The sequence below is a fragment of the Caretta caretta genome, chromosome 4 (assembly GCF_965140235.1).
Source record: "Caretta caretta isolate rCarCar2 chromosome 4, rCarCar1.hap1, whole genome shotgun sequence".
Lineage (NCBI taxonomy): Eukaryota > Metazoa > Chordata > Testudines > Cheloniidae > Caretta > Caretta caretta.
The window spans coordinates 99,831,883-99,845,675 of record NC_134209.1 but is presented as its reverse complement, the minus strand read 5'-3'; the positions used below and the strand labels follow the sequence as shown (position 1 = coordinate 99,845,675).

Below are 13,793 nucleotides of genomic sequence, written 5' to 3'. Positions count from 1 at the left end.
AGAGAACAATGCTCTCAAGCCACCTAACACACATGTAATATTGTAATCAAAATACTTGCACATAAATCAAAAAACTCAGAACTGAGAATACAAGATGCTATAACATCAGTCAGCACCCAAAATGTTAAAATATATAATTGAAGCAGTACATAATCCAATATCAAGTGAACCAAAATGTTAGGATGTGATTCAGTAAGTGTTTTAGTACTGTATACTGTACCTCTGAAGTAATAGCTTTTGCTGTAACAATCACTACATTGTATGTATTCTACATTATTATACATATTTTCTCTGTGGCCCATAAATATGCCTAATCATTGCCAGTTAAATGAAAGCTTGCCTCCCACTGCCAAGTCTAGCTCTGCACGAGCCAACATAATTTCCTCCTTGCTCTAACAACTTCCCAACTCCCAGCCTAATGATCATTTGGGTATTTGGGTTAAGACAAAATATTTAGTATTCAGCAATCTGAAAAGAGTGGTTGCATCCCATCCCCAAAATCAATATAGAAGGGTACAATCTATGTAGGAGAGGTAGAAAGGGATGGAGGAAGGACTCCACCAGTATGTCAGAAATATTTTCAGTGCAAGATTGGTACATGTGAGAGCAGTAGGAAGAACACTTTTCAATGCACTCCAATCTGAAACTACTCTGCTTATGATCAGAGATGACTTGATTAGTTCTTGTACTTCAGTGTTTCCTTCTTTGGGGGGAAGCCTGTGCAAAGGATGTGGAATGCCAAAAAATAAGTCTCTATGATTGAGGATGTCAGGAAACGACCACAGCTCTCAAACTCCAGCCATGTAGCAGGGGTCATATGGAGTATATGGCCCCGTGTGAGGATGGGCTCTATGATAATGCATCAGTGGTGGTCTGATCTTTTATACCTGCCCCTTTATACAATAAATTAGCAAGAATCATCCACAACTGTCAAACTGTAGCAGAATATTATTAAAACACCTGGTTGATCCAACACTTGAAGATATTGCTACTTACTTCATTCCACAGCTGCAAATCTTGTTCTGCCTGTAGTTCTTGAGATGGCACTGGTACACCTGGAAACAGAAAGAGTGGATACCACAGAACAAAGACTATAATTATTCTATTTGTAATGATTTTTCTCATATATATATAGTATCTCATATATATAGTTTTATATAGTATGTCAAGTAGTCTGATGAAGTTGCTTTCTTCATTGGAGCAGAGAGTTTATTTTGCCATTCACAATACAGCTTCAGAATAACTTCCTTGAAGAAAATGGACTTACACAAAGGTGGAAGGTGTACATACATTTTAGCTATTCTAGGTCAGATTTCACATTATTTACACTGCTTATGTAACTAACAGCAGATTTTGACCCTCCATATGTAAAAGTTGTGGAAGTTATTCTATTTCCATCAACATTCATGCTGATGTAACTCTGTGTTCAGCTGTAAGTAGCAGGCTGGAAACATTGTCTAGCAGTCCCAGACAACTAAAATCCCAGTCTAAATAAAACCATTCCAGTTCCTCCAAATCTATCGAGTCCCATAGCTCTCCAAGAGCTCGTCTTACTCTCACTATTTTCATTCTTTGATGAATGTACTAACTACAGCTCTGACTTGTTAATTTATTGCATATTACACTAAACATATGTAATATTTTATATGTTCACATGTGAAATATTTTATGTGTATTTTGTTGAGTGGTACAGATAGCATTTGATTTTTTGACTTTTTGAAGGTGGCATTTTTGACAAGATAAAAATGTTGTGTATCAGCTTTGCATTCTCTCTCTTTTGGGTCTATGCTATGTGGAAATGCTAAGATTGTTGTAAGATAATAAATGTCTGTTAATTATTAATTTATGTGACACTGGAAAGCTGGAGCCAAGCTGGAGCCTTACAATTTACAGTTTGTTGGTGTATGCACTGAGGGTAATATTGTTGAATTGAAAAGGAGTTTCTCAGGGACCATATTAGTGTGTTGGGATGAGGGAGTATTGTGATGGGCAAATGCCTGGAGTTTAGTTTTGAGTTGGGTGTGAATGTTGCCTTATGACTAGAGCTGGTTGGAAATTTCCATCAAAATGGTTTTTCATTGGAAAATGGAAATTTGTCAGAAGAAAAACATCACGCGGGAAAGGGTCAGTTCAGCTGAAACTTTTGTTGGGAAGGTTTCTCAGGTCCAGGATGGAATTTTTGATCTTAACTGCAAGAGGAGGGGAGAATGATCAACAGCCTAGTGGTTGCAGCACTGACCTGAGATATGGGACTCCTAAGTTCAACTCCCTGCACCAAATCAGACAGAACTTAATTGAATCTTTTCTTCCCAGGCAAGTGCCTCAACTACCTGGCTAGTCTGGGGTGGGTCTCTCTCAATTTCTCCTGTTGAAGCTGTTCCATTTTGTACAACTAGTTAAATATTAATTCAGCACGATGGATGCACTCCCCTCCAAATCAAGCAGCGCAGAGATCTGAATGTGCATACCCCACATCCCAGGTGAGTGCTCTCATCACTCAGCTTTGGTTATTTGTCTCTCACACATGCCCTTTTCATGAAAACTTCAAAAGGGTCTCAGTTTCATCCCAATATGTAACAGGAAAATTTTTGAAATCTCAACCATTTTGGCAGGATAGGAAGCCATGTCCCGCCAGCCCTATTTACACCTTCCTTGCCTCTCAGTGTTTATGTTAGTGGCAGGAAATACACTGTAGCAACCTTAACTACAAATTAATGAATATTTTTGTGTTAAAATTCCCCAGTTTTCTTTTATGTTTTTAATTAATGTATCCAAACTTGGGTGATAGCTGGGGCTGGAGAAAGGACCTATTCGGAAAGTAAAGCTGGGGAGCAGATAATAATCTTTGCCGATGAGCAAGAGAAAACTTTCACTGATGCTCCAGCTGCTTCTGTATAATTCTCAAAGCTTTTTACATTAATCAACAGGAGCCTGGTAGCATGAAAAGCTTTGAGCACCAGGCAGGAAAGCTTGAGTATTGGTTAGAGTTTTCTCTGCCAGCAGTATAAACTTTTGAACAGAGCAAGTACAATTGTTTCACCAGCTCTGCAGTTTCCTTCTCCCTCCCCCTGGCCAGCTCTATTCCCAAGACTTTAGGATATATCAACAGTATAAACGCTACAGTGACACAGCTGCAGTTATGCCACTGTAGCATAGACACTTACCAGGGCGACAGAAGGATTTTTTCCAATTGCTATAGTAAATCCATCCCCTCGAGAGGCAGTAGCTATGTTGACAGAAGAATTCTTCCATTAACCTAGCAATTTCTACAACCAGGGCTCAGGTTGTCTTACTGAGGTGTCTCAGGGTGTGCATTTTTTCACTCCCCTGAGTGACATAGCTAAGCTGACCTTCCTCCATCTCCATCCTCTGCTTTAAGCCCTAGACAAGCACTGTCTGCCCTACAGCCACCATCACTGCCCCCTCCACTGCCTCATCCAGTGTTCATCTTGTAACCTAGATGGACTTCATTGATATATATTGTATACAATTTTGCCATATAGGGATAAAATATCCATGTATAGAAATGACATGTCGAAAAATTAAGCACTTAAACCATGATTCAGGAAGGCATCCCTATTGAATTGCCTCATAAAGGCCACTTATGAGGCAATCCAATGATCAGGCTAACTTCATCCACTACATATTCAGTCTCTCTTCTTTCTGTTCTGCCATTTTCCTTGCTAAACTTTACTTCTACAACTTAAGTCAATCTCACACCCACAATCTCAGCCACCTTTTTGCCATCTTTGACTCACTCCTCAAACCCTCCCCTTTTCCTGACTCCATTTTTCTCTCTGCACAAGATCTCACTGATTTCTCTCAAGAATAATTTGACAAAATAACACATGACTTCCCCTTCCACTCCTACAGCTTGTCTTCTCCCATGTCACAGGTGCAGAAGTTTCCCATCTGCCCTCTTTCAGTAACCCATCTGTTTGTCTCAGTGCTTCCATCCTATCCCATCTCCTGATCTCCCTTGTGCCCTCTCTCATATCCTCCCTTATTCTTCTGCTTAACTTTCTCACTCTCCTCTGGCTTGCTCCCCACAAAAATATACACATGCTTTAATCTCTCCCATCCTAAAAAAACCTCACCCTTGACCCCATTTGCCTCTTCAACTACCACCCCATCATCCTTTCATGTCTAAGCTCATAAGCACTGTATACAACTACTGTCTGGAGTTCCTCTCCTCCAGTTCCATCCTAGACCCTGAAACCGCTCTTGCAAAAGTCACTAATGACCTTTTCGTAGCCAAAGCTCAGAAGCGATACTCCATCCTCATCCTCCGTGACCTACCAGCTTTCAGTATTTCTCTTCTTGAAATCTTGTCCCCCGTTGGCTACTGTGACTCTGCCTTCTGCAAGTTCTCGTTACCTCTCTAATCACTCCTTCAGCATGTCCTACAGAGGATCCTCCTCATCTTCCCTCAAACTTTCTGTGGGAGTTCCACAGGGCTCAGTTCTTGCCCCCTTTTCTTCTTCTTCTACACCTTATCTCTGGGTAATCTCATCTGCAAACACAAATTCAACTTCCATCTATATGCTGATGACTTACATTTCTTCTTCTGTACTCCAGACCTGTCTTCTTCTGTCCAGCGGAGGTACTGGAACAATTTGTATAGTGGGGGTGCTGAGAGCCACTGAACCAAACTGTTATCCCTGTGTATGATGGAAACCACTTCAAACCATGGGGTGCGGCTTCCCCCCTAGTTCCAGCACTTATGCTATCCAAACCAAAATCTTGACTGTCTCTCTGTCATCTCCTCATGGATGTCAAGTTGTCAGCTCAAGCTCCAACATGGATAAAACATAACCCTTAGTCTTCCCCCAAGCCCCACCTGCTACCTCCTTTCTTGATCACGGTGGACAATACCAGCATCCTGCATGTCATTCTGATCCATAACCCAAGCATCATGTTTGATTTGGACTTCTTTCTAAGTCCTCATATCCAGGCTATGTCTAAGTTTTGCAAACTTTCTGCATAACATCTCTTTCCTAACCATCCACACAGCTAAAACTCTCATCTAGGTTTTCAGTCTCTAGTTTCAATTACTTCTGTCTGGCGTTGTCAGTCTTGCCCTGCTCATATCTGTTGAGAAAGCTGCTGCAAAGATCATTTTCCTAGCCTGTGTCACTTTGACCATCTCACCCCTTTCTTTGCATTCCCTCTTTATCACATCAAATGTAAGCTACTCATCTTCACTTTAAAGGCCCTTCATGGCCTATCCCCACTCTACCTATCATCTCTCATTCACTACTTAGCTGTTATTTCCAACTGAAATTGGCCCATGATAGCATCCTCCATCAACCACTTGTTTTCAAACAAGTACCTTTGAACTTTCTCTGATGCTGCCCCTCATGCTTGGAAGGTGCTCCACATAAATATCACACAACTATTATTCTCCTTCATAACCCTTTTTAAAACTCTCCTTTGCCATGATGCCTACAAAAACTTAACAGGTCACTGATCTGCTGAGACAACTGCCTGTCATGCTGAGCAATATGATCTCATTGTTTCCTTGTATTCCCCTGTTAGTCTGCATCCATCTGTTGTCTCTTATCCTATACTTAGATTGTAAACCCTTTTGGGCAGAAACAGCCTTTTTGTTCTCTGATTGTACAGTGCCTAGAATATGGGCTCCTGGTCCATGACTGAGCTCCTGGGCGCTATGGTAATACAAACAAATAACAAACAATAACAAAATAATTTTAACCATGAGTTTAAAGTAACAGCATTGCCAGCTCCCATAATTTTATTGTGGGTCTCCTGATATTTGGAGTTTTTCATAAATGCACAGCTTCTGGAGGCATGTAATTAGGTAGGACTTTCATTTTTTTGTTAAATGAAAGCTAAAATTAAATTTCTAGCCCTCATACTTGCTGAGAAAAGCTTGAAAAAATGACCCACGTGCACACTAAAGACTTAAAAACCAGAAAACCCCAATTCTATGTTTTTTTAAAAATCACATTTTTTTAAACTAATCTACTGATTTTGGGAGTCCTGATACACAATTTTTAAAAGCTTGGGATTTGAAATACTGAGTTAAGCACATGCTTAAATGCTTTCCTGAACTGAGGCCTTAGTTTACAATCATAAATATGTAGGAATGTAGGTATAGTGGAGAATACTGAAGGGGTGGGAGTGTTTGGGATTAGAGAGCACTGGATGAGGGAGCAGCTGGCAACAGGGTTTCCCAAAGCGTGCAGAAAGTCCAGGAGAGAACCTGGTGGTGCACAGATGGTGGGATGGCAGAATATCTTCTGCAACCATTAGGAAGTTGGCAGAAGAGCAACATCATCCTGCAGACTCTCTAAAGTACAGGAGATCGAGAAGACAAGCTCAGCCAGTGAAACAGTGAATTATTTAACTGGCTGAACCGTGAGAAAGCCCTTATCCTCTAAGGAATGCTTTCTCCATTAGCTATATCTCTATTTCTCTACATCTGTACCTCAGCTCCATTACTGCAGAGTAATGTCAAACAATATAGTTAACAGGTTTCAGAGTAGCAGCCGTGTTAGTCTGTATTCGCAAAAAGAAAAGGAGTACTTGTGGCACCTTAGAGACTAACCAATTTATTTGAGCATAAGCTTTCGTGAGCTACAGCTCACTTCATTGGATGCATCCTTCATTTGATGCTTATGCTCAAATAAATTGTTTAGTCTCTAAGGTGCCACAAGTACTCCTTTTCTTTTTGCGAATATAGTTAACACTTTTGGTTTTTAGAGGACTGATTTTTAAAATAAGTCTATTTGGGAGATCTAATGACAAATGATGAATATGAAGTATGAAATCCTAGTGTTATAAGCATCTTGTTATTATAAAGCTTAGAACTATGCTAAATTTTAAAAAGGAGAGATTTGTAAAGGTTCAGAATAACTAATTTTAATAATATAATTGTATAGTAAATGTAATTAGGATCTGCTGAGCAGATACTGTAAGCCTGGGGATGATTAATTTTTACAAAAAAAAAAAACACCTAAGGATTTAAATCTTGCTTTAACTGAAAATACAACATAGCCTTAGCAATGGGAGGGGTCAGTGATATCTCCATAATACCACAAGTCAGATTTTACATCCATAAGTGTAAAATAAGTAGTTAAAAGCAGCCAGCTCTAAATACTTTTCCTCTGCTTGGTATGTAGTGTATTTACCAGTCTCTTGAGACTTTTATTTGATACTTGTCTACAATTATCCCGACCCTGGATCTAGTAATTCTGGTTAGCCTGAACCTGAACACCACAGATAAACAGCCCCTTTGCCCGAGCCCCATGAGCCCAAGTTAGCTGGGACGGGGCAGCCATAGGTGTCTAATTGCTGTGTAGACATATCCTGGGACTATTCACATGAACAAGGCTGGCAGGATTACAACATTGGCCCCTAAAGTTACCAATCCTCGATTCAGGAATTAAGTCTGTGGTTGTTTGTTTGGTTTTTTAAGTAAATAATTTGTTGCTTACTAATATAAAGTCCAAACATAAGGTTCTAAGCCTCTCCAGTGAGGAGTGCAGAAACACCCAAAAAACCTAACTCTGTTCCATTCCAATCTGAAATCATTGGGTTTTTAGGGTACTCGGCACTTTTCAGGGTGGGCCTGTCATTTCCAAAATAAAAATAAATATATTTTAAATATGTTGTTCAGAATCTCAGTTTATGAACTAAAAGGATTCACATTTCAGTGTGTTAAGTTCTTCAAGTTGACATATACTGACTTTACAGTGTAAAAAAGATTAACTCTTTCAGCTATTTCACTAGTTTAGTAATATCAGATCAAGTCTATCAATATGAATAGAAGTTGATTAACTTTATGGTTTAAATTTACTCAGACTCCAGAATTAAAATGTTATAGAAACTTTAGTTAAGAGAAAATGAAATGTTGCCTTCTTGAGTGTCTTGTGAAAATAACTACTGTAGTGACAACATTGTATTGTATTGAATAATTAAAGGAATTTGATTTGGGGTGCACAAAAGATATCCGTGGCATTCTACAATTTTACTCATGATGTTTGTTGAGAATGTCTTTGTATAATTATCACATGTATAACACTTGCCTTCTTACATTAGAGTAATATGGAGACAAAGAAGATGAAACACTAACAATATTGACAAGAAAAGGTACTTAAAGCCTTGCTTATTTTTATATTGGTACATTTAAAATGACTCCACATGCTGTACACTATTAACTATTTAAGACTACTGTAGAATTTCATTTTACACATAGGATTCGCAGAAATTTAAACATCTCTCTACTCCACCTTAACAAGTTTATGCCTAATCAATGTCTAATGGCCACTGCATTATATACTTTGGTAATATGATTTATATTCATTTAAGGTTAAGGGGAATTTTGGCTGCACAAAGAACATAAGACCGTACCCTTTTTAGATTTAGAACATGATCCAACTGCCACTAAAATCAGTGGTGGTTTCCATTGATTTTAATAGGAGCTGAATCTGATCTTTATTCATTGCTACACATCATCAGATATTGGATTAATCAGTATGAATATATTTAGTTTCACAAGTATGTTCTCTTAAATTAAAAATAGGTACTATAGTTTTAAATCTGCACACAGTCTTCTTTAAGCAAAGGTTATTGGTTACCTCACTCTGTAATCATTATGGGCCTGATCCTGTGAGATGTTGAATGCATGCAACTCCCATGAGCTGAAATCATTGGGCACACACCAATACGGGTCCCATCATTCTTTAGAGGGCAAGTAAATATCACTTTATTTCAAGTGGATCCTTTGAAAGGAAATAGTAGCATCAAAAACTTCAAAAGGAGTTTGGACACTCAAAAAATTCAGAGTTATGCCCAATATCTGTGTAGCTATACAATTTCAAAAAGAATTTACTTTTTCAAAAAAAGGGCCACACCAGAGTACTTAGTATGATTTAAACCTCCCTCCTTCCTGGTGCATTTAAATATCATAGACTCACAAATGAAAAGCAACGTTCAGGTAAGCAGCACAAGCAAAGCAAAAATACTCATCGTGTGATGACTTATTCTCATTCCTCCTCAATGAATACATAACTAACTACTTTGTAAAGCATCTGGAGATATGCAGAATAGAATTACTATAAAATACAAATTATAATATAACACCTTTATAAATGCATAATTTTCAGATTTAATGTCTTATGCCTTTCAAATGAAATGAGGCTGTAGAATAGTTGATTATTTTTTTCCTTTAAAATAAATTGTTTGAGAACACTGAACCCTTTTTTACTCAGAGTAGCAATAAAGAAAAAATATTTCATGCCTTGTCATTTGCGTTTACTCCAAGTTTTTGGTTTAAAATAATATTAGTTTTAATAAATTAACTTTTCCATAGTTCTTTCTAAATTTGAACTTCATGCCTTTACAATCAAAATATATAAAATTGCAGACTTGGGTGTGTGAAAATTAACTAATAATCATGTGCAGTACTTGTTTTTGAAACTTTTCAAAATGATATATACAGGATTATTACACTATTCTTGCTTCACGTGAATAAAAATGTATAAGCAGTAATATGAATAAGAAATTCCGTGAGGTTGCCACAGTGGTATCTATAACCTGCCCTGATGCGCTGAGGTACTGCGGTATGTATCTTGGTACGCAATATGGTTTGGAGTACTGTTCTGAAAGTAATGAGAGAGACTCAAACAAAACAGTGGCTAGCAATATTTACAGGACTTTGTGCCATTACAGAGCTCTTCTCTGTGATTGCCACATTATTTTCAAAGGCAAATGAAATGTCTGTGATGTCCCATAGTATGTAACAATCTGTTCTCCTTTCTAGAGTTGTTTTAAACCATCCTATAGAATTTAAAAAGTGAAGTACAGTATATAGAATTCTGAGGCATGATTCAATTAATCTAGAGAAAGGACATCATTCTCTATTAACTTCTATCACAGTTTAGAATTTATAGGATCCGATTGCTTTTATCCCTACCAAAATATTTCCTAGGGACTTCTTTATAAGGGTGTGCATGTCTGGGGGGTACCTCTGTATGTGCTTAAGGTAGCTGCCTGGACTCCCAATTTCGTTGCTCTTAAACTCAAGAGAAGGTTTTCTGTATTCAGTATCACTGCTCCCTCCATCCGCATGTTCAGAAACGGATGATTACCACAAACGTCTTATTTCTCTGCTAGGTTCAGTGCAAGGGTCGGTCCCAAGTCTCCCTTCCGCCCCATTACCTCTCCTGTGAGCTACAAACATAGATGAAGCACATACACTCGGTGGCTACACCAGATTAGGAGACTCCCACTCCGGAAGTCTTCCTACTGGACACCTTGCATCTTTTCAGGTAGCTGCATCCCTGAATAAACGGTCTCAGGTACTTGGAGTGAGAGTTGGAGAGTCAGCGCCCCTGAATGCTTACACTAGCCCAAGCCTTGTATGCAGTGCAGTTGTAGCCCGGGAGGGGCTGGAAAGCTTGTCTCTTTCACCAACCAAAGCTGGTCCAATAAAAGGTATCACCTCACCCACCCGTTCTCTCTCGCTCTCTCTCAGCCTAAGCCCCCCGAGAAAGAGAGGGACTCGCGGGGAACCCCCTGTAAGCCAGCACACCGCCAAGGGGAGCAGAGAGGGGCGGGGATGGGGCTAGGAAGCGGCAGGACCCAGCAGCAGCTAGAGGCACCCCAGAGGGGCAGGCTCTGGGGGCTGGGCTGCTTCTCACCTTGGCAGGCGCACGTCCAGGAGGCGAGGACCAGGAAGAGCAATAGCAGGGGGGCTCCTGGCACGTTGCTGTGGCCCCCCGGCTGGTTCCTAAGGCTGGGCTGGCTGCCGCGGGAGGAGGCGGCGCGGTGCTGAACAGGGGGCTGCCGCTGGCAAGCGCCTCTCCTGAGCATGGTGTCTGCCGAAGGGCGGCCCGGCTGGCCCCGAGTCTGCGCCGCGGAGCCCTTCCCGCCTCGCCCGCTGCTGCGTGTCTCGCTTCCCTCCCGCTCTGGAGTCGCTGAGCTGCGGAGCCCGCGGTCCCTTCCCAAACTTTTAAATCCCCCCGACACGTGGACTGCGTCATCCTGACTCCTGGCGAGCGCGTCATCCTCGCTCCCCCGCATCCACGCGGGTCCCAGGCCCGAGGAGCCCCACAGCTCCGCCGGGGCAGCTGGTGACTCAGCCCGGGCGCGGGGTCGTGGGTTAAGTGGGTTCCAGTTTCTGGGCAACCAAACCTTAAAACAACTTGGTGAGAGGTATGGAAAATAAGGGAAAATTCTGCTGTCAGATGCATCCGTTTATGTTATTTCTAAAGCACTCACCCCTGCAGTATCTAAGCTGACGCTTGCCTTTCATTCTCCCCTATAGCGAATGGGAAAGCAGCACGGTGGAGTTAAGATCTTTAGCCCCCCAGTTCAGGAAGCTACTTAAGCATGTGCCTAACTTTAAGTATTGTCTTCTGACCTGCCAAAATTTGTGGGAAAGGCACTTGCCCAAACATGTTTTTTTTCCACACATGTGCACTTCTAAAACGACTAAAAGGGTTTATCTCAAGAATCACCTTTGAAAAGAGATCAGTGGTGGTGAATTTCATCTCTAAAGTGTGTGGTGCGGAAATGTTTTTAATTAGAGCAATGAAGAGGATGGAAGTTCTGGTTCATGAAAAAAGTTCAAGATTTTGAAATATGCCTTCATTCCAAACTGGAGGGAAAACAGAATTTTGAAATTCTCTGAAGAAAAAGTCCAGGATAGAAAAGGTTTCAAGTTGATTAGGATGTTTTATTTAAATTTTGACTTTTTAAAAAAATTATATTGTATGTTATAATACAACATTTTTTTCTTCCAAATAAAAATTCTGGTGAAATTGGACTGATTTTGTGAAGCATTTTGACTTCAGTGGAATATGGTTCTGTGACAGTTTCTCTGACCAACTCTAGTTCTAAGCAACTAAAAATAGATTTTCATAATGGAAACCATTCTAACAACTTAAATGAAAGCCATCACTCCTAGTGTTGCTAGAAAAATAAATATAATTAAAAATGATAGATGATTAAAAAGAACACTTGCAAATTGCAGTGTGTGTGGATTAAAATCACATAGATTCTGATCAGCAAGGTTTTTCCTGAAACTTCACCTCTTATCCTATATGCACTCTTATTTATTATCTGTGATGCTCATCCATCTTCTAGACTTCCAGTAGAACTTCAGGGTGAGATTTTCAAAAGCACTCACTGTTAACCTAACTCTGCTCCCATCAAAGTAAATGGGACTTTTAACCTGTGCACAGGGACATACAAGGAACTTTCCTTCTCCCCAGCTCTTGTATGCTGGGGAGTACAGGGGATGATCACCCTACGGGAACATGATGCTGGGAAGGGGAGAAGAGATGGCAAGGCTTCAGCGCACAGCAAGGCTGATGCATCCTGGGCCACAATCTAAAGGATGAAACAAATTACTCACCTCACCATCTGCGTGCAAGGAGCAGCAGTGGAAAGATTGTGTTTCAGTGAGTTGCACCTCCTTGGGTGGCACAGCTTCACACTGTCCGCTACTCAGGGCAGTGTCTTCAAATCCACAATCTTGCCCTAAATTTCTGTAATTTTCCATCAGTCCTCCATACTTTATTTGTGAAATCTTGTTTGTTTCTATTGCAACATTGCATAATGCTTAAGCAATGACAGAATTATGGACAATATATATGAGCCAGGTTCCCTCAAAAAGAACGTACTACTATGTTTTATTGAGAAATTCTAACTGCTGAGTATTTGACAGGTGAGGAACAGTAGATGATGGAGTGAGGCTGCTTGATAAGAAGAGTTGGTTATTCTGTGAAACAAAGAGCCGATTATACCTGCAACAACAATTATATCCAGTGTCCAATCTTCGCCCTTAGTACCAGTCACTCTGCTCTACCTGTGGCAGATCAGGTATGTCACTAATTGTACTCTACCACCCCGAACAGCCTCACAAGCCATAAAACCTGTATTCTTTGATCAGTCTACCAACCACTGTATTAAAACAATACAAAATTCTCTGTCATAGCAGTCCTTTTCCTGTTCCCACTGGAGCCAATGAAAAAAGTTCCCACTGACTTCATTGGAAGCAGAATTGGGCCCAGTGTCAATAGAATACCAGTCATCAGAGCATTAAATTAAGTGAGTCTCTATTTTACATATCATATTACTATGTTTATCTCTGCTTAATGAAAACAGTTTGTTTTAAATCAATATAGATCATGACTGTGTTTCTGTCCTGGTTTCTGTTAAGAAGTCAGACTTGTCATTTTAAAGAGATTAGCCCAAATTAGTAGGCATCATCTCTGCAAAATATCTCCTTAATCTTTAATCTTGGTCCAAATTAATGAATCAGCGTCCTGCGGTTTGGCCAAAGGAAGGATTTAATTTACTGTGTATGTTGTTAATTAATTCACATGTTAAATATTGAAGGTACCATACAGAAATATATTAAAATATAAACAAATCTGGTGTTGAAATAGCTATGACTCTTCCAGACGTATTAAACAGTGCTACAAAATGTTTTAAGAAACCTTTTTCTTGACCTAAAGCTTGAATTAAACTCAATCTTTTGTTTGAAAAAGATCTTATTATTTGATAACTGAGTTTCATCTGATGTCTGTTTTAACATTATAGTCTAAACGCTTAAGAGCATATTAAATGAGATTTCTACAATGACGACAAAATTCTCCAGTAGGATGATCCACCCACTCATCTCTCCATTTCCTATGGATCTGCTGTAGAACCGATATGACTCTTCCTATGCCTAACACTTGATTTTGTGTGTTGCCTCCCAAATCTTCAATCCCAACCCCAAGTTTGGTTAACAGTTGAATTCTATGTATGAGAAAGAT

The 13,793-nt window shown here is 39.9% G+C and overlaps 1 protein-coding gene across 4 annotated transcripts in view; it reads right to left on the bottom strand.

The window, feature by feature from the left end:
- The window catches only part of NMU (neuromedin U), a 40,329-nt gene extending 29,214 nt beyond the window's left edge, over window positions 1-11,115 (bottom strand). For 2 of the 4 annotated variants that reach the window (XM_048847059.2, XM_048847061.2), the window contains exons 1-2: window positions 10,668-11,114; window positions 997-1,055 (exon numbers count right to left, since the gene is read on the bottom strand). In XM_048847059.2, the coding sequence (XP_048703016.2) occupies window positions 997-1,055; window positions 10,668-11,049 (441 nt within the window). In that variant the 5' untranslated portion in view covers window positions 11,050-11,114. Of the gene's footprint in view, window positions 1-996; window positions 1,056-10,667 lie in introns of all 4 variants that reach the window. The other 2 variants (XM_048847060.2, XM_048847062.2) reach the window with 2 other exon arrangements.
- Window positions 11,116-13,793: the final 2,678 nt, after the last annotated feature.